Genomic DNA, 27,147 nt, shown 5'->3' on the forward strand with positions numbered 1-27,147 from the left:
TTTTATTGCTCAATATGTTGAACTTGTTGAAACGCAGATTTGAGGGATATCTCAGCAGAGACCTGCAAGGAGATTTTGAAAATATCACCGTGTGTGTACATGAAGTGCAGTGGGAACCCTTTGGCTGATGTTAGTGAGTAATGTTAACCTCATGGAAGAACTGTGTGACAATGGGTCCCAGGGCAGAGATGTGTCAAAGCCCCCTACTGACTCACTCATGTTAGTGAGACACCCAAACTGAAAGCAGGGCGTTGTTTGTGTTGTCATTTTGATTCTCCTTGCGGTCATTTTGGTCTCTCCGAGGCTGGTTTAACATCTTCTTGTGTTTATTTCGAGTCTTTTTTTGGGTCATGAGTTGTTTTGTTGAAGTAATTTTATCTCATTTTGTTGTGACTTCACATTTTTTTTAGTAGTTTCATAAGTTTGATCTTTTTTCAGCACCTAAGCATTTTCCACTCTCAGTTAACTGCCTCAAAACTTGAAAATGAACAACCTTGGGTACGGTGGCCAACAGATAATTCTAAAATTCATCTAAAAAGATCATCTGCTGTTGTCTCACGCTATATCTGTCATCATCAACTGTGACACACACCTTTCTTCTTCTCTGAGGTCTTCCTCTTTTACTCCATGGCAGCTCCATGTTCAACATCATTTGTCAATTATGTCCCTCCTCTGCACATGTCCAAACCATCCCAGCCTTGCCTCTCCAAACTGCCCAACCTGAGCTCTCCATCCGATATACTAATAGCTTCTTCAGTGTACCAATAAACACTGATGATTTTTAGCTGCAGAAGCAGTAAAAATGACCCCTTCACTAAAAGTAACAAATGGCAACAGGTTGTATTAACACGGGAAAGGTTTGCAAGATTTAACAAAAGGTTTATTGTGTGGAGGGGAGGTGAGCCAGAGATCGCATTTGTCATGAGCAACAGGGAGTAACCAACAGTGAGCAAAGGAATGCCTCACTGTTGACAGAACAATATGGTAAGAATGAGTGGCAGGACCGGGGATATATATTCTGGAGTTCGATGATTAGTTGATTGAGACCATATGTGCTATTGCAGGACCTGTGGAAATCAGAGGAGTCCGCACAAACATGATATGACACTCAACACAGAGGCCCAGTTCCACTCTTACATTAGTGGCAAATCTAAACGAATTTTCAGTTGTTTCATTCACGTTTATTCACCAACAACGCTGCTTGAAAATAAACTTAGTAATCGAGTCAAAACTCCCTGAAAACGTTTCAAGCTCTTCTGCCCCCAAGTATTTGCACCATAGACTGTGTTGGCTTTATTATCATCGGTACATAATATAAAAGATGCACCAAATATATTACAATGAGTGTGACTGTGTGGATCAGATCCGGCAGAGATGCACCAGTTGAGATTTTCTTAGAACTGTGTTTTCTCAAATGAGATCAGATTTCATTTGACACTAAGGACCTGCTTTTTTCAGTGCAAGGTTTGTTAGCAAACGCACAACATGTCTGCTTTTCATCTATGAATAATGTGTTCTTTTTCCTGCCGCAATATAGTTTTGTGCCCTGAGAAAGGAAGAGGTGCTGTAGCTGCTAAAGCTCTGCGTAGGTCCACAGACTGTTAATCTGGTCTCATCCCCCTCTGTTGTTGTATAACAGCCAAAAATTTCCCAATCTTCTCACTTAACTTGCTTCACATAATCAACTTTAGGACCAGATGTCTGGTCTAAATTAGTCTGGCCTCCCCAGCGTCAGTGTTTGGAGTCTTGTCAGCTTTTTTTAAAGAAAAAGAAAAGACAGAAAAGAAAAAAAAATGTCTTTTTAATTTCATCCTGCATTTGTCATGCTATATTGTCTGGGCCACATGCAATCAGTGACTAAACAGATTAGCTACAGAACAACAAATGTGTGTTCCAGGTACCCAGAAAGGGAAAGTTGGAAATAAAAATAATGACATCATAATCTACGGGCTGATTCGTTTGTTGAAAAATTCAATAAATTAGTCATCAGTTGGACAAGAGTGTTGCAGCCTGAGGATGCCTCGGTGGGGCCGCTTTTGGGGGGAAAAAATTACAGATACAGAAACAAAAACTTGAAAAGGGTCTGAAGGATTTGGGACATGTGGACGTACTGAGCCAAAACAGAGCTGGCAAAAGAGCTGCTTTACTCTTCGCCCTTGGCCTCTTTCCCTTTTCAGTTTACTCCAAGGCAGGCTGCTTACAGCTGTCTCTAAGGAGCCCTAATCAAAAACAAAAAAGGGTAAGGACTCACATTGCACTCATCTCAATGGTCACCCCCATCCCCCCCTACGGAATCCTCAAGGCAGAGGTCCACATGGTCTATATCACGCTATGAGCTCACCAGTGGCGAGTCATGGCTTTAGCGCCAAAGAGCCAAGCCTAACACATCATTATTGCAGCTCATTGTTCCAAACTGCATCCTTATAGGAGTTACCCACATTTACGTACACTCACAAATAAGACTCAACTAAATACCTAAAAAAATGGCAGCAAAATGAACAGTCATGACAATTTCGTGAGTTATCATGAACATTTATTGGTCATAATGGGAATACAAATGTCGTGCATATTTACAGCATATAAAAAGTTTTATAAACCAAAGGGAACAATAACGGCTAACTTACGCTTGACACATGTACAAACACCAATAAAAGGCCGTCTTGGCATTAAGGGGAAGTTGTAATTTGCCATTGGTTGCTTTCAAAAATCAAATGGGAAAATGCTTTCAAACCATAATGGGGCTCCAGAAAAATAATCCATAGCAAAGCAAACACTCACATAGATACAGACACACAAATAACACATTCATAGAAAAACATGAGGTAGTCAAATGGTTAAAAAAAAAATACAATCAGTAACTAGTAATCCATAACTAATCTATGGATTTATGCTCCAATTTTCAGCTGTTCTGAATTCAGCATTTACTGTCTCTCAGCGAAGCCACATCTTTTACTGCTACAGTAACACGTTTGGTGTGGGACAGCATTATTTCGTATTTATTAAAAACCCGACATTATCCATACCTGTTCATGAGGGGGGGGAAGTTTTAAAGTTTTTCCCAGCTTGCACTGGGGCACAACTCAGGGAGGAATGTTGGTATTTGAAAAGTGACTCTCACAAATTGTATTGAATTGTTAGTTTGAGTGAAAAATATCCCCAAATTATCTCAAATAAGAAGATTAGATCCAGAACATAACTCGAGGCTCGGGCGCTTAACAGCATGAGTGGATGAGGGCGGGTGGGGGGTGAGGGGGATAATTATATGTTTAAAATGGCTTCGCCACACTCGATAACAGAAACCACAAAAGTACAGGAATGCCAAAAGCGTTAATCCCGCTACGGCTGCTGATTATAGGCTGCGGCACATTTCAACTCTGCAGCGCATGGATCTTTCACTGAGGATGATCACTGTACCCTGCAGTGGGATATTGTTTTTTTACAATTATGCTAATTGCTAACAGCAACAGTGCTCTGCAAAAGGACTGCTGCATATATGCATAACTTAGCTTTACCAAATAAAGCTTTTAGCTGGATTTTGGCTGTGGACACACATGGCAGGAAGCCCGATAAAACAAACAAGCTGTGAAGGTTGCTCCAAACCGAGTGTTTCTAATACAGCTTAATAAAAAATATTTCTCGGGTGTTATTGAAAACAGTTGGGTTTCCACTATCAAAATAACTGAAGGTTGATTTTTTTTTTTCCACTGTTCCATCAGGGGTTTAGGCATGATTTCATATTTTTTTCATTATCTTAAAAGAGGGTATATGTCACTGTTGTGACAACCAAAGAACAAAAACAAGTTGGGTATCTGGGTTATTTTATATAAGAATGGGGAGGACTCCATCCTTTACTAATTTTATGTGGAAAAATATATATTTTTACATCTATAGCTACAGCTTATCTTTAGTGAAATAAACTTTATACTTAAGATGCACAACATCTGATTTCATTACTTCATATCTGACACAATTTATATAAAAAAGCGAGAAGCGGCACATGGAAAATTGAACCCAAACACTATCTGACAAAATAATATCATGCTTAAACAAAAGATTTGTATTCCAGATTTGTTTACATATGACAATAATAACAATCTCTTTCTATTGTATTCTTTATGAAGTCAATAAGACACATCATCCCATCGAATAACAGAAAGAATTAAGAAAATAATCATGACATATTTTTTTACATTTTTTTTTCAAAAATATTTGTCCCTTTCTGACTATAAATACTACTATTTCATTTTCATTAAAGTGTCTTAAAGAATGGTATAACGTTTAAACAAATAGTGTAAATAAATCCTCCCGCAAATGTGTGTTATGTATGAGCAAATCCACAATTCACAGTACGTACACACATAGAAAACAATAAATTTCTTTTAGTTAATATATTCCAAAATATAATTTTATACACAAATATATATATATATATATATTTATACTCTCTGTAGAAAGCTTTATACATGTTTACATGAGGAGAGAAAAAAATGAAAAGCTTTAAGATGATACACATTCTGGTTACTGCTTACAAAGTTAAATGATAGCAGGGAAAGGGCCCAGTTTGTCCTCCACACACATACAGCAATCATTCATCAACGGTGGGGTAATTGTGGTGCTGCAGTTTGAAGAAGGCAGGAAACTATATGTTGGTAAAAGTCAGCTTCAGCTGCAGCTTGTTCAACACACAGTCAGTGCCGAGATTCATAGAAAAACATCTGGGAAAAGGAAAACCAAACGCTTTATGTTTGATCTCTTAAAAATGACAACAAAAAACTCTCTTATAAGGAGTTCAATGATTCATCAGCCAACTGACAAAGTTAGTCCTCGTGTTATCATGAGAACAAACCAAATCTTTATTTTGCAGCCTTTCAAATGTAAAAATGTTCTGCTTTCACTTTATAACTTTGGTTTTGGGGTTGTTGGTCTGACGGGCAATTGATTATCTAATAATTAAAACTGTGGGATCCAAACCATGATTACCATATAAAACCATGACTGTCAAAACTGTTAACGTAGTTTCTGTTATTATAAAATCTGATTAATGAAGCTCACGCTGATGATCCAGCGAAACTCAAAAGAAGAAAAAAAAAAAACTACTTTGCACACACGAGTAATTACAGTAATATACAAAAATATACAGGCCTTGAACGAGCAAATCAACGTTTCGAGAAATACCCTTATTCACTTGCTTAACATGAGTTGCATCAGTATTGAATATAGTGCTGAAAGCAGTGGCGGACTAGCGTAGCTTAGCATACAAACTTCCGGCAGAAAGAATCAGTAATATGCAGCACAAAAAGGCCACGCTTAAAAATGTCCCAAATTTTAATTTTAACTTAACTGCTTTTTTTTTTTTATAAAAAGACAAGATCTAAAGTAGCATGTATTTTTTTAAAAATCTTTGCTTTACACAAAAGTTGGTGATAAGCTAGGTTTAGCATAAGGAATAGCCTAGCTGCTAGCATCACGGTGTCCAAAGCTTTAGTTTGGTGGGCCTATTTCCAAACTTTTGGACAGAGTATTTAATGCTCACTAATCCACAAACCTAAGGGATAGTTCAGTCCTATAACTGAGCCTGGGCAACATTTTTACATAAAATGTAAAATGTTCAATAATATTTCATAAAAGAGATATAAAAATTAAATCACATAAATCAATTTATGGCCATTTTTGTAACTTTAGCATTAAAAAGGTCTCACACATAACAGAGTCAATCACTCCCTGCAATAAGTTCCAAAACAATGCCTGCCCACTGTATAATTTATTTATTATTCATGTCATAATTATAGTCTTGCTGTCACAAATAAATATTGATTCCTAATATTTTGTATTTTATATTCACCATGACTTAAACATACGGAGTGTTTTAGGCCTATTACCCGGAACTAGTCTTCCTAGAAATGACTACCACTCCCCTGAACTACTCACTTCCACCAGGTATGCTAAGCTAGGCCACTCATCAACTGAACAGAGCTCTATAATTCACACACAGACATAAAAGAAGTGTCAATCATCTCAAATAAGAATAAGCAAATATTTCTCTTAATGCTGAAGTCTTCCATTAACAACAGCTAGTAAAAGGGAACCCATAATGCCCCTGTGAAGTTGAGTGAAACTAAAACTCAAATCTTTGCCTATACCAAGAGTTACTAAAGCATACTATTAGATCAATAAACTTTACCGGCCTGTGTGGCTGAATCCATTAAAAAGTACAAACAATTCGAAAACGTGGAATTTTCTCAGCATGTCTTTCACATTTTTCATTCACATTTTTTTGGCATTTACCCTTTTGAATACATTCATACCCAGACTACCTTTTTAAAGCCATAATCTCTGTGTCAAGATGATGACTTGTTCATACTGCACACTTGTCCGCATGAAAATAGTGGTTTATTTGCTTCCTTGCAACTTTCTAGGTTCCACTGTCATAAAACAACGTGCTCCGGCCCAGCCATCAACATCTCACTTACTAATACTGACGTCACTCCAGCCTTATTGTGTTGGCTTGCTCTCTGAGCACACCTGCTTAGCACAACCAGCCCCAATCAAACCATTTAAGGTCAAAACAAAAGGCTGTGTTGTGGTCAGAAAAAAGCAGCATTTGGATTCGAAAGAAATGTCTGGAATAAACTTGCATCTGTTTCTCGGATGAGGCTGCCAAGCTGTGTCTCAGAACTAACACACATCAACATAACCAAGACAGTTCATTTGTCTGCACACACTTAAAGTGGCACCAATTTAGCACAAGGACTTAAGGTGTTATTTTTTCTTTTTTTTGTAATCATGCTTTTTTTCTGTCCTGTCACGTCCCCAAAAATAATTCCTTTCATGGAAGGAGATAACAAACCGGTCCCTGTGAACCGTCAGAACTTCCTGGCAGTGCATCCTGCTGGGCTACGCGGTGCTGCTGCTGGAACACGGCGTGCTTTGCATGCTGCCGATACTGTGGCCTGTACTGCTGTTCTCCGAGGCAGGCTGGGACTTCTGGACCGGCTGTGTGCCAGCTGTCTCACCTAGATGTAGAGCAGAAGAGGGAGTGTGGCCGTGGGAGAAAGGGGATTGGACCAGAGGGAGAGAGGAAAAATGAGTATAATTTACAAAAAAGCCAACCCTAGGCAAGAACATTACAAAGTGATTTGGTTAAAGCTACAAATTGAACTCCTCTAAGACTGTCGAGCCTCCATTGTTCTTCTGCACACAGAATAAATGGGCTGCATAAAGCTCCTACTGTTTACTATAACTGCCACTTGACATAAAGCTTTCACTGAAGCCCGTATAAAATCTGAGCATTCCTATTTAGATTAATGTACTTTTATCCCTAAGAAAAAATGTGTACTTTTACGTATAAAGAACTCGGGACTTCATCTGCCCTCATTTTTGACCATTTTCAACCATAATCTGCCACAGATTCTGTTTTTAAAAACGAATCCTCTAAAGATGCCACCTCAAAACGACCAGAAACAAATGGTCGCATCCTATCTGACAGATGATATTTTAAACAAAGAGAAGAAGATGTTTCTACGTTCACAGAGTTCATTTCTGTCTGGAACCAATTAGCCTTGCTTTAGCAGATAAAGGCGAACAAACACAACACGGGCCCTGTGACCGGAGCTCAAACCAATGACTGGTTTATTGTTCTATGTCTAAATAAGCGTTTCATTTCGTAAACTCTTGGGATCCAATGGCTAAAATGAAGGGAAAATAGAAGTGCTTGAGTTTGTTTCCAAAAACCGTCTCTGACAGACAATGAACAGCTTCTGAAATAAAGCCAAGTCTGTGTTTAATTTGAGTATTTGGCACAATTATTACTGCAGTGTGTCCCTCGCTTGCTTTATAGCTTATCTGAAATGAAGATAACACATTTTCTCCTGGAGAGAGATTGTTCTATCGATAGTTTAGTTTGTACTAGAGGTCGTGTGTGTTTTATACATATGCTTGCATATATGACAGGCATATGTATCCACAGGCATCCCTTTCCCTTTTTCGGGCCCCACATTTCTCCTAATGTTTACCAGAACAGGGCTGCCAGCAGTCTTTCCCCTCACAGGACCAAGAGTGCTGCAAAACAAAGGCACTTGGATTCACCTCATCTGTCAGCGGAAATTTAAATTCCCAAGTCTGATATTATCTTTCTAGATAGGAAAGATAAAGGCTGCTTTTATCTGACCGAAACATAAAGTGAATGAAAACTCTCTATGAAAGTTGTTGTAACAGATGTCTACTTAGGGACAATTTGCCTTAGATTTCAGTTTGGGAAAAAACACTGACCCCGGTATCTCTTGGATACAAAAATTCAAACATACAATGTCTTTGTAGTGGCTAAGGATACAGTAACATCATCCAGGACAGAAACCTCTCCACCCAACATCCGCTCTTTGCATGCACCTGCACAGAAAGCACGCTAGCACAAAGTTAGCAACGAACCCGGTTTCATATTCAACTCGTGACGCAGTCAGGCTTGTTCTACCCTACTCCTTCTACAGCAGAATCCCTGTGGTGATCTCTGTGAGGTGATCTTTGGGCTGGTTAATATTCAGAATTTCTTTAGGTAGAATTTTCCCAGACCATGACAGCCAGAATCAGCCAAGCATGCTTTTCAAGGGCAGGAGAAACCAGAGCTTCCACATAAAACCCAGTCGTAGGACTGGAAGAACATACAAACTCTACATTAAAAATAACGACATAGCTCTGGCTATAAGACCACGTTGCCATTATAATTTTATAAAGGCTTGTGGAGTAATATTGCAGAAATTTGGACTCTAAAGTGAAATCTAAAAACAACACAAAGCTCTGCAAAATGTTATATATTTACAGCACAACTTTGAGCTAAATCCTAATGCGACAAAGATAATATGGTTATGTTTAACCGTCTCTTACTGACCATATCTGTTCAGCTTTTAAGCATGACGACATTTGGGAATTAGGACTAAACAGAAAGTAAAGCAGGGGCCCATGGCATTAGCGTCGGTCTTGAATGTAGTAAGTATAAGACACATTCACATTGTGATAAGTAAAAAGTATTTTAATTCATTTTAAGAGGCGTATAAAGTATTTATCATGGAGTTGAACTCATTTGATACTAATTTATACAAAAGTCAGCCTCAACAAAAATCATGTAATCGTGAAAAAAGTGTTTCAGTAGTGACTCAACAGAATGTCATCGTCATGCTCTGATTGAGCTTAGAAAAGTTGGTGTGGCCGTCTAGGTTTAGGTTAGATAAAACAGTGAGTTTTCGGATTATCTTAGTAACGTATTTAAGATATGAGTGATAGTGGGACAATTTAATATGGCCAGATGAGCTTGTTTAAGCATTTCTGAAATAGCAAGGCTTGTTGTGTGTTCTCACGGTCAGAGGAAGGACAAACAATGACCTGGTGAGAGTGTGTGGGATGTACTGGAACAAATTTGATCCGAATGGGTCCAACTTTCAACCTGCAAGTTTTGCTGTGGGTATCAGATTACACGGGACACATTTAAAAGTCCTGCAGCATCCTAGGCCTCCAAGTGACTGGACCTGCTTAGGTAGGAGAGGTCCTAACATTTTGGCTCATCGGTGTCTCACTGAATTTCAGAGCAGATAATGTGTGAAGTTTCTCCTTGTGTCTGGCTGTTTTAACAGTTGGTTTCATTTTGTGGATGAAAACAAAATTCTTGCACAAGGTGACAACAGCTCCAGCAATCTCCAGCAACCTACAAGCCAACTACAATATATGTGCCAAGACAATGAGAAAACTGTCAAAGGTTATAATGTGAGGTTGATGTTAAAGCATTTACGTTGCTGACTGCCTTGTAGGGAAACAAATCGTAATAGATAGAAAAACCCAAAATATAATTCCAAGGACTATATCTAACTGTTTTCTGAGAGGTCCTCAGACCCTGAGGGGATAGACTCAGTTTAGTTTTCTTGTTTCATCATTGGTTTAAAATATGCTCTCAAGTGGTATTTTGAGTGGTTGCTTTGGAGGATATACTTTCTTGGGTTTACATGGGACAGAAAGTGTTGCCATATAAGGTCATTTCAACTAATCCTGCTTAACACACCCATCTAAAAGTGTATTTTAATAATGGAAGGAACTTGTGCCTTAAAGTCATCGCCATGCATGTTTCCTCCTAACTGCTATCTCCACCCCTGTTTTTCATGCGTGTTCACCTTTGATATGTACTGCCAGCCAAATGTAAAGATTTGTCTTTCTTTCTTGGTCACCCACTAGAAAATCCATGAAGCACAAGTGAAGTGGTTTTCTGAAGAGAAGCCAATACCAATATTGTGACAAAGATAAAGGCACTAAACTCTGACAGCTGATCTTTACGTCTAAAAGATATTCAGAAAGAGCTAAACTCTCATTAATGTGACAGAGCATGACTGGAACAGTTTGCAGCACTGTAACCCAACACGTGCCTGTATTGTTGTAACTACCTGGGAGACTGATTTACACTGCCAAACTGTGAGCTCTTAAAAAAACGTTCACTTTACATACCAAATGCTAAAGTGAAACAGCCTAAGTCCTTCTGCAAAACGCACTCTGCTCACAGATAGTCAGTTAAAAACTAAGGCAGAGAAGAACAGGGCAGCTCTATGCAACGGTGAACTCAGTGGGCTGCTGGGAACTCACTTCCTCTCATAGGTCAGTTAGGGTCAGCGGGCTGGGGACGAAGGGGAAGGTCTTGGCATCTAATGGACAGATTGTGTGTCTTTTCCTGTGAGCGCCCACTAAACCCTACAAGGGGAATTTCCAACTCGTCTCCAGCCATTGTACTGGGAATGTACTGAGAAAGACCACCCCATGGCCCCCAAAACATTCAAAGGCAGGAAAGAGAAGAGCTCTTGCTGCTGACCAACAGGATATATTTACAGTAGAGGAGTCAATACGTTATTGTGAGCAGGCCTCTGTCAGCAGCAGGATGTTTGGCAATCACAGCGGCACATTTCTGGCACAGAGACCCTCAGGCATTCCTTTGCATCTTATCTTTTCATTAATGTGGAGAAGTGAGTTGGGGCCACGGAGAGGCAGGTAAAGAACCTACCTGTGTGCGCGTAGATGAACCACAGAGCTGCGGTCAAGAGAGCCCCGATGACAAAGGCTGCAAAGGCGATGCCCACCACCACAGGAGTGTCCAGTACATACACTACTGAACAACAAACCAACACAGAACATGGTTTTAATGTTAAACAAGTGTATTATACATACAAATACAATACAAATATAAATTATCTAAAATGTGTAAAACAAGAAAACAAATATTAGGAACTGAAATCGTAACTAAGTTCACCTTTTACCCAGTCACACTGCCCTAGCATCTATTGCCTATATTCTTGGACTCTAATAGAGTAGCTATGCATGATTTACAAAAAACAAACAAAAAAAACAACAACTATTGCCTGGCCTAGTTAGCTGTGTTATCAGCAAACTACAGATCCATAGTTACTGGTAAATTCTAGTTACCTTCTTCAGTTTGAAAGAAAAAAGTCCAGCAAGCATCACAACTGTTATGGTAAGGACCAATATGAAATAATAAGTGACCTAAGCTGATGATTCCTTATATAGCTTCATTATTTACTGGTTTATCTTATGCAGTTTATTCATTTTTGGGATCCATATAACCCACTTATATACACACGGACATACGCAAAATAAAATGCAATCATATAATACTTACCATCAGGAGAGGGCTTACGTGGCTCTTCTGATAATTCTGATGTAGGATCTGCAAAAACAACATATAATAGTTTAAATATATGTTGACTATTGCGTGTACAGATGCACAGTATACAGTATGAATTATGGTACATTAAAATAGCACAATGCATGCTCTGAGTCAGCCTGTCAGGAGCAGCAGATTGCTGATACTGCAGTGTGTTGATAAGCAATTCTCTGTGGAATGTGATCCAGAAATCTGAACCAGGAAAACGCTGAAAAAGCAGCTATTCTGTAAGCCGGCAGTGTCCTAACGGATGAACCTTTTAACTCCAACCAATCATGCTCACCCATTTATTTCAAGCCATCTGGAAGGCTTTCAAAAGTGAAATTAGCTATAATAACGTCTTAACAAACAATACAAAGGCGCTTGTGTACGGGCGAACTCAAGAGGCAAACCTGGTATACGTCCAAGCCTGGGGCACAATGGCTGCTATTCTCGGACAGGACACCTTTAAGTTTTCATCTCGGGTAATGGATGATGACAGGTCATCAGAGAAGACTTTAATTTCAGAGGGGACGATGGCCAGAGGACGTCCTCTGTGCCACCCTACTCCCCTTCGGTCTGGAGCTATCTGTCCCGGGTGACTTGTTATGCTAAAAATGTCGAGGCCATGAACACATGCAGCCTCATAAGCAGAAGATAAAGGAGGAATATACAGACTGAACCCAGCAAAGCACAGGAGTGTTTAATGCTCTCGTGTTAACTCGACTCAGAGATCATGTGCAAAGCTGAAAGCTCGGTGCTTTCAAATACTGCCTTGATGTCTATAGGGTACAGTTCTCTGCAGGACATCTGATTGGTCTTGAATGTTGTTTTCTACTTTTAACAGAACCAGACATCTGCTTCAAAGTTGAACTTTTGATTTATGCTAGCTTTATGTTGTTGCCAAACTTGAAACAGCCCTGATATCTCTACGAACATCATTTATTTATGTAAATTTGCCTGATGTGGAAAGAAGCACTCCTGCGTAATGACTTGTTTTTGTTCAACTTTGGCCTTTCGTCATAGAGCTGTCGCTCCAAGACTCTCAACACAGAAGAGTTTCAAACTTATAAACCATGCAAAGGTTGAACTCCGTAGCTCAAAACATGTTATTTAACCCAGCTCAGGTCCACAAGGTTACTAGCTCTGCCTAAAGTGCGGTGTACAATCTGCAAGCATATGTCAAAGATTTACTCTCTTCTTTTGTTCATACTCTGCTGAGGCATGAATCCTAACTCATGTTCATCCTTTCTTTTTCAGAACTAAAAAAAATACGTTTTATGATATTTTTAATGATAAAGTGAGCTTCTTGACATCTGGCCAGTGAATACAGCAAACCATATGGAGAGCCTCATTCAGTTGGTTTTAAAGTAATAAATGAGATATTTTATGAGAAATCAGTTACTTAGAAAGACAAAGTTATCTAAAGGATGAACGCGTTCATATATCAAACACTGCAGTTCAACCTGTTCAGTCCAATGTGATATAAAAAATTATCCTCTGCCTTTACACTTTGCAGACTTTAAACTAAATTAATACTACATGTACTGATGTGATGATATAACCAACACTGCCAGCCTCTCAGATAGATTATACCTTTCAAGTTTTTCTAAACGTTCCTGAACCCATAAAAAAGGGATCAAATTTATTGACGTTGTGAAGCAGTAAATCTAATTTTGATGGTAGAGCTTTGAGGCTGTTATGTTTTTCCATGCACCAAGTTGGCCACAAGTGGCTCCCTTTGATTTGTAGATTGAACTCAGCTTTTTGGGATGTTGTCCAGTGCAGAACCGTGGCCCTTGAAAAGGCTGCTTATTTTGTTTGCCATCCTAGCATAAGCGATGCCTTTGTGTTCTTTGAATTCGAGGTTGTTTTTTTCCAGTGTGTTTATGGCATAAGTGTGTTTACTTACTCCATGGAAAATAAACCCGCTGCACTGGCATAGTGGTGCAGGCAGTGCACCCTGCCTGTACCACTTTGGACTAGCTTGGCTTAAACACTCAGCCATTACTTCAAATTTCACCGTCTCTGTTCACCAATATTCTCAGCATCAACACTGGCATGTCTGTGCTAAAAAGTGACTCCAACCATTTAGTATCATTGCCCAGCATTGGAGGCCGACGTCCAATTAAAATGTAATAAAGCCACAAACTTCTGGTTAGAATTATCCTGCACAACTCTGACTCACACTAGAGCTCAGACAAGTAGGAACTTTAAAGCTAGTAAAATTACTGATGTTTAAGAGTAAGACCAGGATCTGAAAAATACCATCAGTGCATACACTGCAACTGGGAGAAATCAATCAATCAATAAATTGTTTGGTCTATGAAGAGCTCATCACAACTGATATTAACATCCGAACAAAATACAGGGTTCAAATCCACAATGGAACACTATTCTGAATAGCACACATATACTGTAGCACAGAGATTGACCAAGCCAATACCAAAACCAAGTTTCGTTAGGTAAAGGAGTAATCAGTCTATTTTCTACCATTGTGAAATAGCGGTTGGGCTGTAGCTTACACCAATTAAAATGATCTAATTTACATCAAATCACAAGCCAACAAACATGACTCAAACTGACCCCAGGTCTCGTGTTGATGTCATTGCTCAGAGGGGGATGCTAGAATGAAAAATGCTGGCAGTCCGCTAGAGAAAAGGCACTGATTATATCAGTCCATTTAGGTTTAGGTCATAATAAATATCATGTGAAGGCATTACCTCAGGTCTCCATCCTGCCTTCTAAACGTACTCACACCCCCTGAGGTGCTACGATAAAGAGTGTGAACCAACAAGTGACTAAACATCGAGGGACCTTTAGGCTCTGATTGGGCGCTCAAAGCCAACAAGGGGACCACCGCTCCTCATTTTCCCCCTCACTAGTGGAAAGCTGAGGCCACAGTGAAGGGCCTAAGTGAAAACAACTGGATCTTAGTAACGTATGACTGTTCTTTTCCATGTCTCCCTCAGCATGGTCTGGTCCACAGCAGAACTGGGCCTCAGCGTTAGCACACTCCCCTTTATCAGCCATATGCTAGTTTGAACACACACACCCAAAAACACACTCTTGTGTACAGATGTCAATGTAAACGGAGACACACCATATGTGTATGCCTAAGCACCTGTATACACAATCATATACACACACAACACAGTTAATAAGGTCCAGATGTTGGACCGTGATCCCGTCGTTTGGTCTGATCTCCAAGTATCGACTTTATGCGGTTCCTCTGCCTTCAGAAGTGCTTCTTTCACTGTGCATACTCGTATTTGTGGGTGTCACAGTTCCAAGCACAACTGAACTCCTGGTGTAAACAGATGTAAATTATGTTTGCTTTTGCTTTTACTGACCTGGTATGTGGCTCAAGTCATCCACCACAACCAGCGGTTGAGTCGAGACCTTTTTGTTCATCATCATCGCCATGATATTGTCCACAGAGAGAGAATCACAGTTTTCAATGGGTGGCAAACACTGTGCAGAAAATTAAAAAAAAAACCTAATTAATAACTTGACATTCATATTTCTCAAACTCAAAAGTGCATTCACTCATATCTGCTCAAAAGTACTAATTTGGAATTCAAAGTAAGGAAAAGCTTGCCATCTTCACCCACTACAGCTGATGGCAACTGTAATATGTTAGCACCACAATCACAAGCCAGCCTCAGGATACTACACACACACACACACAAACACAAACACAAACACACACACACACACACACACCCGTTCAGCTATCTTAGTGAGGACTTTCATTGACATAATGGTTTCCCTAGCCCCTTACCATTAAAAATGAATGCCTAACCCTAACCCTTACAAAAAAAAACAAAAAAACAAAAAAAAACATGACTATTAGTGGTAGAAATAAGCTTATAATTATTTTTATATCTAAAATATTAAATAATTATATAAAAAATATTATATTCATATCAGATGGATTAGACAGTTTCCTCTTGCACTGAGATTGCAAATAAATGTGTGATTTATAAAAACTAACAAAAAATTATGTGGGAATGTTGAAGACTAACAATTAACCTCACAATTAATTTTAAGAGCACAAAATAAAGCACAATAAGACTCAGTGTTTTGTGGAGGCTAAATCCCCTCCACAATTCTTTGGAGGAATCTGTCTGCCTTTCTGGTTTTAATATAATGTTTTTAGTTTATTTTTAGGATTTTTTTTTATATATACACCACACTCCCCATTAGCTCAAAAGGTGAATTCTTACACAATAATTTAATATAAGGACCAGTCAGTCAGATGGGACAAGTACAGTATACACCAAAGAGGACCATCGAGGGAAGGAGAAGAGGAGCAGAAAAGTTTATCAGGAGCTTTAAAGGAGAGTATGGATGATCCAGCGGCCCCTAGGACCGTGCACTAAAGCTTTAACAAAAGAGAACTAAATCAAACTCTTTTTCATACCTAACCATAACCTAATTGTAACCCTGACACTAAAACCGCATTTTGAGCCTTCAAACCTGTGAGGACCGGTGAGTGTGTCCTCACAAGTGACTGTTGGTTCTCACAAGTATAGTAGAATGCAGATTTCGGTCCTCACAAAGATAGCTAGACAGGAACACACACACATATATATTTATTTTTTGGGGGGGTGGGGGTAACATTTAGGTAAGACTTACAGAAAGTAAAAGAAAGCACTTGCACCAGACAGAACAAATAACAGAGGGAGAAAAAAAAAGATGATTATTTTGCTCAGTGGTCAGCCACTTGGGAAACTGTGCATCGATGCATGGTTCCCGCTTAGGTTTGGGGGCAGACCTGACACTGAATGTCGCAGGTCAGCCGGAGTAAAGATGGTCTCCTACAGGCCCGGCTGCTCAAACAAACACTGGTGATACTCTGGGAGACTAAAAAAAACACAGCAATGGCTCTTTGGGGAAGATTATTCTGCATACCTGTGGTAAATTTAGATTCCTCTGAGATGACTTTGAGCACAGAGACATCTCACAATGCAGGAAAAGCAGGGACACTTTGAAAGTTGAGTTGAAGATGAAGCTGAAGGTTTTCTTATCCATCTTTGTAGGATGGACAGGGAATTGAGGATAGTATGTGACGGAGGCATCTGTTGGACAAACTGTCTCAATGAGTGTGTACTCTGAGGACACGCTGGGATTGGAGTCATGAGAAATGAAGCACGATATGATGGTGAACCCCAGTTCTGGATCTGATGCAGTTGATGTGATCTGGAGCAGATGAGAAGCAAGTAAAAACAGATTTTATTTGTCAGTTGTCGTGACAGGAGTCTTCATGAAGTGAAGTGACAAAACTGAACAGCAACACAATACTGCTCTGATCTGATGTGAGCTTTACTTTATAATATAATCATTTCTGGAAGAAAACCTAATCTGCTGTTGTCTGAAGAAAGTCTGCAAAGTAATCTTATTGGACAAAACATGCAAAATGAAAAGGTGTCATTTTGTATTTGTGTTTCTTTAAGAAAATCGCAGAAACAATAAATACAAATTATTATTGTGTTTTATTGCCTAGTCCTAAAATTGGGAACAACGATAAACACAAATACAAACAAACATAATTTACAAGATGTTAAAATGCTAATTTAAAGCTGAAACAATCAATATTTTCGTGTTAACACTGGGCAGGACAAAAGGAGCACAGTCATGGTGATAACCCTCAGCTCTAATGAGCTTCTGGTTTCTTTTAGAGCGTTGTTTTGGTTTTATGCTTCAGCTCACTTTTGCTGTACCAGCAGCTGTTCGGGAAAAATAAAATTCAAATCCTACCTTTTACTAACCACAACAGAAAAAGAAGTTCAAAAGTTAGCAGGCAGCTGGTGGCAACTAAAGTGCCAAATAATTCTGTCAGCAGCAACCCAAAGCTGAGCCAAAATAGACTAAATAAGTCTTCTAATAGAAATATTGCGATGAATTTATTGCTGCCAGTGTAAAGATATGCAAAACAAAACAAGAACGACTGCCTGAAAGGTGAGAAACAAATATTTAGTCATGTTTTACTTATTTCTCAGCTAAAATAAATGCAATGCACTTAAGAGGGAAGGATAAAGACACTCTGTGAGCACTTTGTGTTTACAGCACACTGGCTTTGTGTCCATGCTGTGAGTGAAGCATCTCATGCTGATGTCCTCCTACATCACCTCTTCAAAGGACTTTTCAGTCTTTGCTATCTCTTATATGACTAGCATAACTACTGTAGTGAAACAGATATTTTTAGCCAGATGACATGCAGAACTGTGATATAATAAAAGCAAGAAGTGAAAGAAATTATTAGCTTTTTAGCTTGAAACAGTCACAATGCTCTTACTGAGCGAAGGGCTCGGGAAGAGATTAAATCTGGAAAAGCTAAAGCCTCAGATGGAGGCAGATGGTTGCAGTTTTCTGCCAAAAGTTTTCATTTACACCAAACATGTATTCTGGCGTGAGAGGTAATGTATTATAAATGCAAAACATACCTCCACAAACACTTTCTGATTTTGTGAAACGGTGAAGAAATTCTGGCGTGCAGGGTTGTTGATAGGCAGCGAGTCGTACAGCTCCATGTTAAACGTCATGTTGTTGACCGGTTGCCTTGGTGGTTCCTGTACAATCCTGGGAGCTGAGGTTTCCTGATTCTTAGTTTTGCTTGTGTATGTGCAGTTGAACTGTTTGAAGAATAAGGCAAAGCCAAAACAAATATCAGCAGGACTCTGACGTTACATTCCACGGCTAAGCACTCTCACTCCACATGACTGTGTGTCACTGTTTGACCACATTAAGACGGACCAGGAACAAAAGAGATATGTATAAACAAGAACAATAAGTGGGAGACGAGGACTGGATGAGATAAAGGAAACTAAGCTAACAGAGAAAAGATGGAGAAACTTCAAAATGGAAAATGGAAGGTCAAGTTCATTAAACGGACATCATGGAAAGATGGGGAGATTGCAGCAGCCAGAAGAGTCTTTACTAGCAGCCCAAGGGGCAGTAGGAAACTGGTGTTTCTTCCAACTATGCATGATTTACTGCAGTTGCGCATATAGAGATACAGTTTATCAGTAGTCTCAACTTGTCAACTTTCCCCTTGCAATGAAGTGCAGATCTGACAGAAAAAGGACCACAATGATTCCAGAGTCTTACCAATATGGTAGATGAATCGAACGTTTTCACGGGAAGCATTCTCTCGGGCCCTCTCTGGTCGCTATTCCCATCTTTGGTCTCAGCATGACTTACAGTGACCTGCACATCAAAAAGAAGTTTGTTACTAAGCCTACGCTGACAAACCTGAGCACAACAATCAGCAATTGACGGAAAGTTTACACCAGATTTTTTCCAATTTTTTCCCCCCTTTTCTACTCCTTTAGTATTGCCTCATTCAGGCGGAGATTTGAATTGTTAAGAGAGGTCGGCAAAACATTCTTGCTTAAATCTGGGAATGTCCTGTGGCCTCAGTGAGACAGGACATATTTCTAATTTCTCAGTGGAGTAGTGGCATGTCAGGGCCTGAGATGAGTCTGCTGCTTTAGAGAGAGGACTGTCTCAATGACACTAACAGAGCTGTTTTGAAGTTTGCTGACCTGCCTTTGGTGTCACTGCTGAAATAAATCAACATATCACAGCAATGTGGGGACAACAGCCAAAACACATTAGCTTTGATGAGTGGGAACCCAGACAATGAAAATTAATCTCCTTTGACCAGAGGTCAGAGGTTGTCTGCACGTCCAAATGCTAGCACAAAAGATGACCTTGGACTTATGCCTGGGTTTTTAATCTGCACTGGACAGAAAAAGTGTTTTTTCCAAACTTCCCCGAACAAAAGATTTTAAAAGGCCAGGGTAGAAGTGATTCATGCTTGCTTGTTAGAACAAACATGCTGAATGAATGCATTCCACAATAATGAAGATAACTGGGGATGTCTTAATCACATAAAAGCAAGTGATCACAATTAGATACGAAAATGAGTCAGAAATGTAATCATTTTCCCTGCACATATTGTCCATATTTTTCCAGTTTCCATTTGTACACAAAAAGAGCATGGCTATCAGTGGACATCTTTATTAAAAAAATATTTATTTATGACACGTGTCAAGCCTCTGAGTGAGCATTTCCCATGGCAGTGCTGACATTTAAGCACTGGTCATGGTCAACACCCTAACAACTAATCTAATCAAATTAGCCTTCAAAGCTTTCTGCCAGATCTTTTTTAAAATGTGATTTCTTTTCTTTGAAAGAGTATGTGTGTTTGAGTATTTAAGCTCAAATGATGATCTTTTTCTAAACTAATCAAATACATTTATTCTCTGAATGTACTTAAACTGAAAGTGAAAGCTAAAAATACCTCAAAATAAAACAAAAAGGCTTTCTGACAGTGGGTAAATCTTTCCCTGACTTCAGAGTGTCACAGCTCTGTACTGCCCATAGATATCAATGCTTTAACAAGCCCAACATCTTAATATGTTAAACCTAGGCTAACAAACATCTATTTGCATGTTAGTCACTCAGGAATTGTTTAGACAAGCAAAGTTTGACTTTGGCACGTGGTTAAAACTGTGTAAAGGGTGTATTTCAACAAAAACTAGTATCTTTTCTAAAGTTTAAACAAGTAGAAAAGAAAGTTTTCTGACTGAAAGCCTTTCTGTTAAAATGTTCTCATTGTCTTCTCGTTAAGTTGACAAGTTAAAATAAAGCAAGATAATTATAGGGATTTTTTAGAAAATGAAGAGTGTTTTGTAGTTTATTTCAATTTAAAATTAAATCATATCTTTGTATTTATAGTAAAAACTAGAGGTCTGATATACAGAGAGGGCATTTTCAAGTAATTTCAGCTATACTGTAACACCACATAATATACTCACAGAATTGAAGTAGATCGTGCTATCCTCTATGGTGAATGCGGTGGTCTGACAGCCAGTCAAAGGAGTTTCCAGAGTGTAGTGGGTGGCATTGACTGTTGCTTTGCATTGTGGGTCTTGAAGTGTGAGGCTGGCATTTGTAAACCCGCTTGCCTAAGTTAAGAAAAAAGAAATAAAAAGACAAACATGGATGGAGATCAAAACACTTTTCCATTATTAACCTTTCAGAATTGTAAAAAGAAAAAAAAAAAAGGAGAAAAAAGTCCAAGTACTTGTGCAAAACCTTGAGTTCTCAGGAATAAACAAATCCCACAAGGTGGTCTAGCTCCAGCTCCCAATTACAGCCTATGCCAGTTTCCATTCTGTGATGTGGGCTGATTGAGCTGTCCCTATGTTCAGACGCCAAATGCTTGAAACAGCCCTGCCTGCTTCAGTGATTTACTTTTTCTCATTTCACTTTTGTAGATCTGAAACTTGCTATCCCCACACAACAGATAGGTGGGCTCAACTGTCTCCATAATTATCCACATGTAACCATTAGACCAAGACAGCATCATTATTTGGTAACAACCTCAGCACACAGTGCGTGCTTTTTGAAAATAAACAACACAGCGTCATGGAGGTTTATGCTAGTATTTTGTAATCGCTGCAGAAGACATTCATTCAGCCTTTTAATTGGTCTAGACGCTGCTAGTCTTTTTGGATGAGCTCCATTTTGTTGTTTTCCGCTCTTCTTGTCACATTTTGTCACACTGACTCTGTGTTGTGTGAAAAGAGACGCAAAAGTAAATCAACAAAATGCCTTTCTCATTGATCAGAAGCATAGAATACATCGATATTTAAAATAACCATTATTTGTAGCCTGTTGGGCTCCGGGCAGAATCAGAGAATGTCCGGTTGTTTACTCACCTGCAGACTTTGTTTGTCAATGCTGACAACCATCCTTTCTTTTTTGCACTGCACACTAAGGTCAACATTCAAAACGATTTCGGGCTCATTGGTCTCGTAGGGCAGGTGTCCCAGCGGAGGCATGCCCCCAGTTGTAAGAAATGGAAACGGCAGACCGGATCGTCGCAGTGGCGTTCCATCTACAGGAAGAGGACTAGAATCACGCAGGATGGCGAGTTCGGGAGGTAATTTGCTCTCCAGAGAATCCACGACATCTAGAAGTCACACGTAACCTTATGAGGCTGATTTTGCATCCAGGAAACTACACCTACAACTTTTTACAATTGCACGCTAGTTTTATGCTTCATCATGAATGGAGGATGTGATTCTTCTTCAGCTTACCTGGCTCTCGAAGTCGGATATTGAAGTGGTTTGCCACGGGAGTGCTGGTGTAAGATGTGACTGGATTGTGGCCACGATCGCTTGCCCACTGGATTAAGGCTTGTGGCCCTGATGGCAAGTGCTGCATGGGGGATTTGGACACTAGCGCCTGTGAGCCAACAGTCACTGTATCAGAGGCCTGTGGAAGAGAACTCTCATTAGATGCTTTCTCAAAATAACAAGAAGAGAAATTTAAGTTAGCCAATACAGAATCTGATTTACAAAAAAAAAAAAATATGGTTTACTGTTCAGGTTTTATCACAGATATTCAACTTCAAGTACAGTCCTGCACTTATTCTGCATGAATCATGTGTGAATCATGTGAATGAGTGTGAGGTAATGGGCGTGTCGCAGCTCGATCATTGCTCAGAAACCAACATGTTAGCTTGCTCCTAAAAATTTGCGTCCTGCCCTGCTGCTCCCCCAGTGAGGGAGGCCTCATTCTTTCTCACAACCATTTCCCACACATTCAAGTCTCTTGAGCAACACTGACGAGAACCTGCTTTCTGACAGATCGAGGCCTGAGTTTTATTTTGGCCATCATATCACTAGCGTAGCTGACGATCTCTCACACATTGGTTGCACAAGCAGCGTATCCTGTGTACCGCTGCTGTCAAGTAAAAGTCAAAATGTAAGCAGTGGGGGAGCTAAAAAATGACTGACCTTTTGGATGTTTAAGATAAATGGTTGAGAGATGTCAGCTGTTGTAACCGGTGCAGGTTTACAGTAAGCTAGTGTTACACTCAAAGTCAACCATTTAGACACACATTCACCATCTATGTTACAATCTTGTAAACATCAATTAAAAAGAATAAAAACAACAGTGATGTTAGGTTCTATTTGAACAGTTCAGCGGGACGTAACAATGCTAGAAGATCATAGCAATGCCTGTTGCTGTGTGATGCACCGCTACATGCTAAAGTTAGCAGTTTCACATAATGCACAAATGAGAACTTTAACACACTGATCTTTACAAGGTGTAATCTTCCAATCATATTAACATTAAGTTATTTGCTAATTAGCTCTAAAACAAAATAAAGGAAGGAATTCAGATTTTCCAGAGGCTGCTCTCATTGTGAAGGCGATTCAAATAAACTGCACCTGGGACCACCACATTAAACAATCCAGGGTGTGTACACAGCTATCACACTAGTCAAACGAAGTGGTGTTTGAGGGCCAAACGTGCCGGAACATGGATCCTCCGGTGAAAATGCATCCCTTAGTTGTTACATTTACAGCCAAATTGATGTTTTTCTTTATGTTTTGTACATCTACTAAACTGATAGCGAAATATAATCCAATAGATGAACAAAATTTAACTCCGTAAAGTTGTTTTATACACAATGCATGACACTCAATTGTTCTCCCCACTAAGTGTTATGGATTTTTGACCTGGCATTACACCCAAAAACCTGATCGACTCAGTGTATAGCAGGCAGCTGTACAAACATAGCATGCCTGGCAAAAGGGCAGTGTCACTGCTGCAGCAGCGAGTATCAGCATTAGACACTGAGGAAACACAAGCCCTCTCCCACACACACAGACAAACACACCTCAGGGAACACAAATATACATGCTAGAAGATGCAAACTTAAGAAAGTGGCATACAAAATAAAAAAAAAGGTGTTGGTGATTCTCTTTCAGTTCAACTGGAATTGTTTTTTTTACTCCAGGAAAAGAGAAGCTCTAAATTCCAGCCTTGCAGCAATTGTGGTGGTTGGACCACGGCCAGTTGTGTATCGACATGATCTACAGTTAAACTATTCTTTTAAAGTGTGCATAGGTGTCATATTCTTATGGTTCCCGAGGGTCCTGAGACTTGAATGGCAGTAATGAAGATTTAATATCAAAACTATATGCTCAAGCACACCGTTGATATGCACAAACCCATATTTCTCAGTAAAGTGTATACTGATATACTGTAGTAATTAGCCTCTGTTTGTCTTTTGTGTGTGGTGAGGAAGCCCGAAAGCCTGAATAAAGCGCTCCGCGTATTTCACATTATGATTGATGGGAAGCAGCTCTGGCCCAATACTGCAGCACGCCTGGCTCTGAAAATATATGATGCCCTCTTCACTCCAGCCTCTGGCTCTCTCAAAGTGATGACAATTCCTGGAGGTGCCACAATGACATTTCACAGTTCCTCCTAACCTGTTATCCCCACCCTGTCCCCCAGCGTGGACCAGGCGCCAGTTCAACACACATTTTTGCTGTGACAACTTCTTTGGCCAGCAGCGTAAAGTGTTGACATTTCTGTCCGCGACACCTACAGTGATATGTGATCAACTATATAAAATCATCCGTGATGCCTGGAGAGCAAAAAAGATATCATTTGATGGAAAGCCTTTGTCTCTTGTAATGCTGCCAACTTACCACCACATACACATTGCCCGTCACATTGTGGACTTTGACGACCCAGTTCACAGATTTAGCACATTTGAGCAGCAAGACAACGTCTCGATGTACCCAGGTACCTTCCTTCAGTGGCCGCAGATCAACTATGACATCCACCTGGAAAGCACTGCAGGAAAAAAGGAGAGAGAAAGAACAAATAATAATAGATGGTCAGGTCTACGTAATGTTACTGTGCCTTTGTCTGGCCAACTAATTAAAAAGCTGGAGGTATTCCCAGAAAAAAGAATGCAGACGTATGCAATACATAAGAGATAACACCGCAGCAAGATACAACACATTCCCAGATTTTCTGTCTTTTGGGTGTACAGAATAATCACTCCACTGGGGAGTGAGGACATTATCTGGCAAACTGGACCGTTAGACCAAGTTTTGAAATCTCTTCCTCAAAAGAAAACCACTAAGTGAACATAACCCCCCTCCGCCTTCATGTTAGTTCCCATCCAAAATAAACTCCACAGAGATTATTGAGAGCATCCTGACCTCAAAAATAAACCGCGACAACATGTATTCTTGGCCTCTGCAGCCTTGGCTGCTCACCTGCTGGCGTTTGGGGCTTGGAGCTCAATGATGTGGACTTCTTTGTCTTTGTGGGGCACAGAGAGGACGCAGCCTTTTGATGTCTGTGGCTCCTTGTAGCTGCCCAGGTAGTTCAAAGACAGGAACTTGGAATCAATCTTGCAGGTGTCAGAAGACAGTGGATCTGAAAGTGGAGAAAAGTTTGTGTTACTGTTCAGAGGGGCTGTGAAACTATTTTGATCCTGCAAAGGAGAAATATAGCTTCTGGTACTTCTCTACCACAGAGAGGTCAGAGCCTGATGTCAACAACAGAACAGCAACCCCTGCTCTAGTGACGAATTCAACGTCCTGCTCACGAAACCTTCGGAAGACTGAACATTTGCTTTAACCCAGCTGTTCCCATCTACAGCAGAGTTGCTCTTGTAACCCTGCAGCTACTATTCGCAGCACTAACAAGGCCCTGGGTTGTGCGCCCAACGAGGTTGGGCGTGCCCTGGTTGGCATAATCTGTCTTGCCATCAACAGGGAAATTAGATTTTATGTGGGAAATCTTAGCAAGATGTTTTACCAGAATTCTTTTGCAATAACAGGACAATAATATTCATGCTCAGTCATCAAAACTTCTTGTGTTTTTTCCTTCAATTTCACAACAGTTCAAAAAATTCATTAACATGAAAAGTTGTGCTCATTCTCAGCACAACGGGAAAACACAGACAGATGCTTCCTTATTTGGCAAACAGAACTTTGGACAGAGTGTAAACTGAAGGCTGGCACCTTCCTCTCCGGAACTCTTGTGGCACTTAAAGAGCTGAGGAGAGACCTTGAGTGTGGGCATGCTAGAAAGCAAAGTGAGGATCTCTCCATCTTCATGAAACACTTCTGAAGATGTGAAGGAGTGGAAATCTACAGCTCTTTACTTGAAGTAAACATCATGGCACTCTGAGGTTTTGCCAAACCACAGCCCCTAATGACACCAGCCAAGAGCGTGAAGGCTGAGCAACCTCTCCGCTCTCCACAGAAACTAACAAAACACAGAGAGAACTTACTTAGTGGAACCATTAATTTCTTTCTGGACACAAGCTTTGCTCTATATTCATGTAGTAATAGATTCTCATTAAAAACAAGTTATCTCGTCTGAGAGCTGATGAAATGCAGAGTCGGATGTGTTGTCTGTTCACAATGTGAGAGCAGAAAATAAAGAATTGTAATTCTGCATCTTGAACATGTGTGAAAATCAATCATAGCCACCCCGGAGACTCCTTCTGTGCTCTTCACTTGAGAAACCCTCCTCCCTCAACTTATTGAAAAAACCAGAAAGAATTTGTCTAATTCTTTCTAACCTCATCTTTCCCTCCTAACTTTTTTCTTTCCTGGTAAAACTACCACCTATTCCCCCAACTACAGAATATGACACCTTGCACCTTGTTAAAAAATGAAAAGCAGTACTGTGTGTTTGTTTGGCTTCACTATAAAGTCTTCTGGTGTATTAACAGCAAAGTAGCAACTACTTTAGTGTCTGTAAGCCCCAAAATTCAGTAAGTCAAAGTACTAAGTACTTCGTAGTTCAGCTGCCATAACTTTTGTTTTACAGTTGTTGAAATACAAATCAATGTACATTTTAACTACAGAGTTGTTGCTGACAAATGTCTGTGTGTTTTTTTCTTTGTTTGCTTGCTCTGATACAAGGATTTTAAGTTTGAAATAAGGATGATAAAAGCGCGACATTTCCAATTTAAATGGGATCTTTTTTTTGTCTTGTAGAGAAAGTACTTGCCTATATATGTTTGGTTTTTTTTTAATGTATTGGCTTTATTCTGAACCCAGTCATTTTTAAAGATGTTACAATGTTACAGAAATACAACCATTTTTGTTCTGGGTTCCAAGAACTCTTGAGGCTGTAAGCAAGCAAAACTTAGGAATACCACAGGTGGCCTGTTAAAAAGTGTGAAAGGGTGACTGTCTTTTGAGGGAAGGAAAATCTTTTTCTAGCGTAGTGCATGTAAACCTCTAGCCTGGGCTAAAACACAAAAGCTAAGTAAAGTTATGAAAGCTAAAGGGGAATGGGGTGGAGGAGTGCCTTGGGGCCCAGAGCTATGTTTGGGAATTTTGGGAATCTGGTGCACACCTTCTCCGACTTTGATGTAGATGTCTTGAGTCATCTTGAGCTCAGAGAAAGAGGTGACTGCCCTGTACTTCTTCTGGGCCCAGTTGAGGAGTTGCTCATTGCCGTGGGGAAAGGTCTCTTGCTGTATGCGGGTGAAGAGGGAGAAGTTTTCCGGCTTAAACCTGACCTGTGAGCCCAAAGATACCTGGAGGAGAAGAAAAAAAGCAGGAGTGTAAGGAACAAAGGAACTGTTGGGATAAAACGTTACCTGCTCT

General features: G+C 39.9%; 1 protein-coding gene across 2 annotated transcripts in view; it reads right to left on the reverse strand.

The window, feature by feature from the left end:
* Positions 1-5,022: 5,022 nt before the first annotated feature.
* tgfbr3 (transforming growth factor, beta receptor III) overlaps positions 5,023-27,147 on the reverse strand; it is a 67,553-nt gene continuing 45,428 nt past the window's right edge. Inside the window, exons 5-17 of one of the 2 annotated variants that reach the window (XM_005727218.1) lie at positions 26,894-27,077; positions 24,790-24,952; positions 24,211-24,358; positions 21,799-21,976; positions 21,418-21,671; positions 20,512-20,661; positions 18,797-18,895; positions 18,133-18,321; positions 16,601-16,888; positions 15,037-15,157; positions 11,660-11,707; positions 11,027-11,128; positions 5,023-7,013 (exon numbers count right to left, since the gene is read on the reverse strand). In XM_005727218.1, coding sequence (XP_005727275.1) covers positions 6,895-7,013; positions 11,027-11,128; positions 11,660-11,707; positions 15,037-15,157; positions 16,601-16,888; positions 18,133-18,321; positions 18,797-18,895; positions 20,512-20,661; positions 21,418-21,671; positions 21,799-21,976; positions 24,211-24,358; positions 24,790-24,952; positions 26,894-27,077 — 2,043 coding nt within the window. In that variant the 3' untranslated portion in view covers positions 5,023-6,894. Of the gene's footprint in view, positions 7,014-11,026; positions 11,132-11,659; positions 11,708-15,036; positions 15,158-16,600; positions 16,889-18,132; positions 18,322-18,796; positions 18,896-20,511; positions 20,662-21,417; positions 21,672-21,798; positions 21,977-24,210; positions 24,359-24,789; positions 24,953-26,893; positions 27,078-27,147 lie in introns of both variants that reach the window. The other variant, XM_005727217.1, reaches the window with a different exon arrangement.

This window comes from Pundamilia nyererei, unplaced genomic scaffold (assembly GCF_000239375.1).
Source record: "Pundamilia nyererei isolate P.nyererei 1_Seehausen unplaced genomic scaffold, PunNye1.0 scaffold00023, whole genome shotgun sequence".
Taxonomy (NCBI): Eukaryota; Metazoa; Chordata; class Actinopteri; order Cichliformes; family Cichlidae; genus Pundamilia; species Pundamilia nyererei.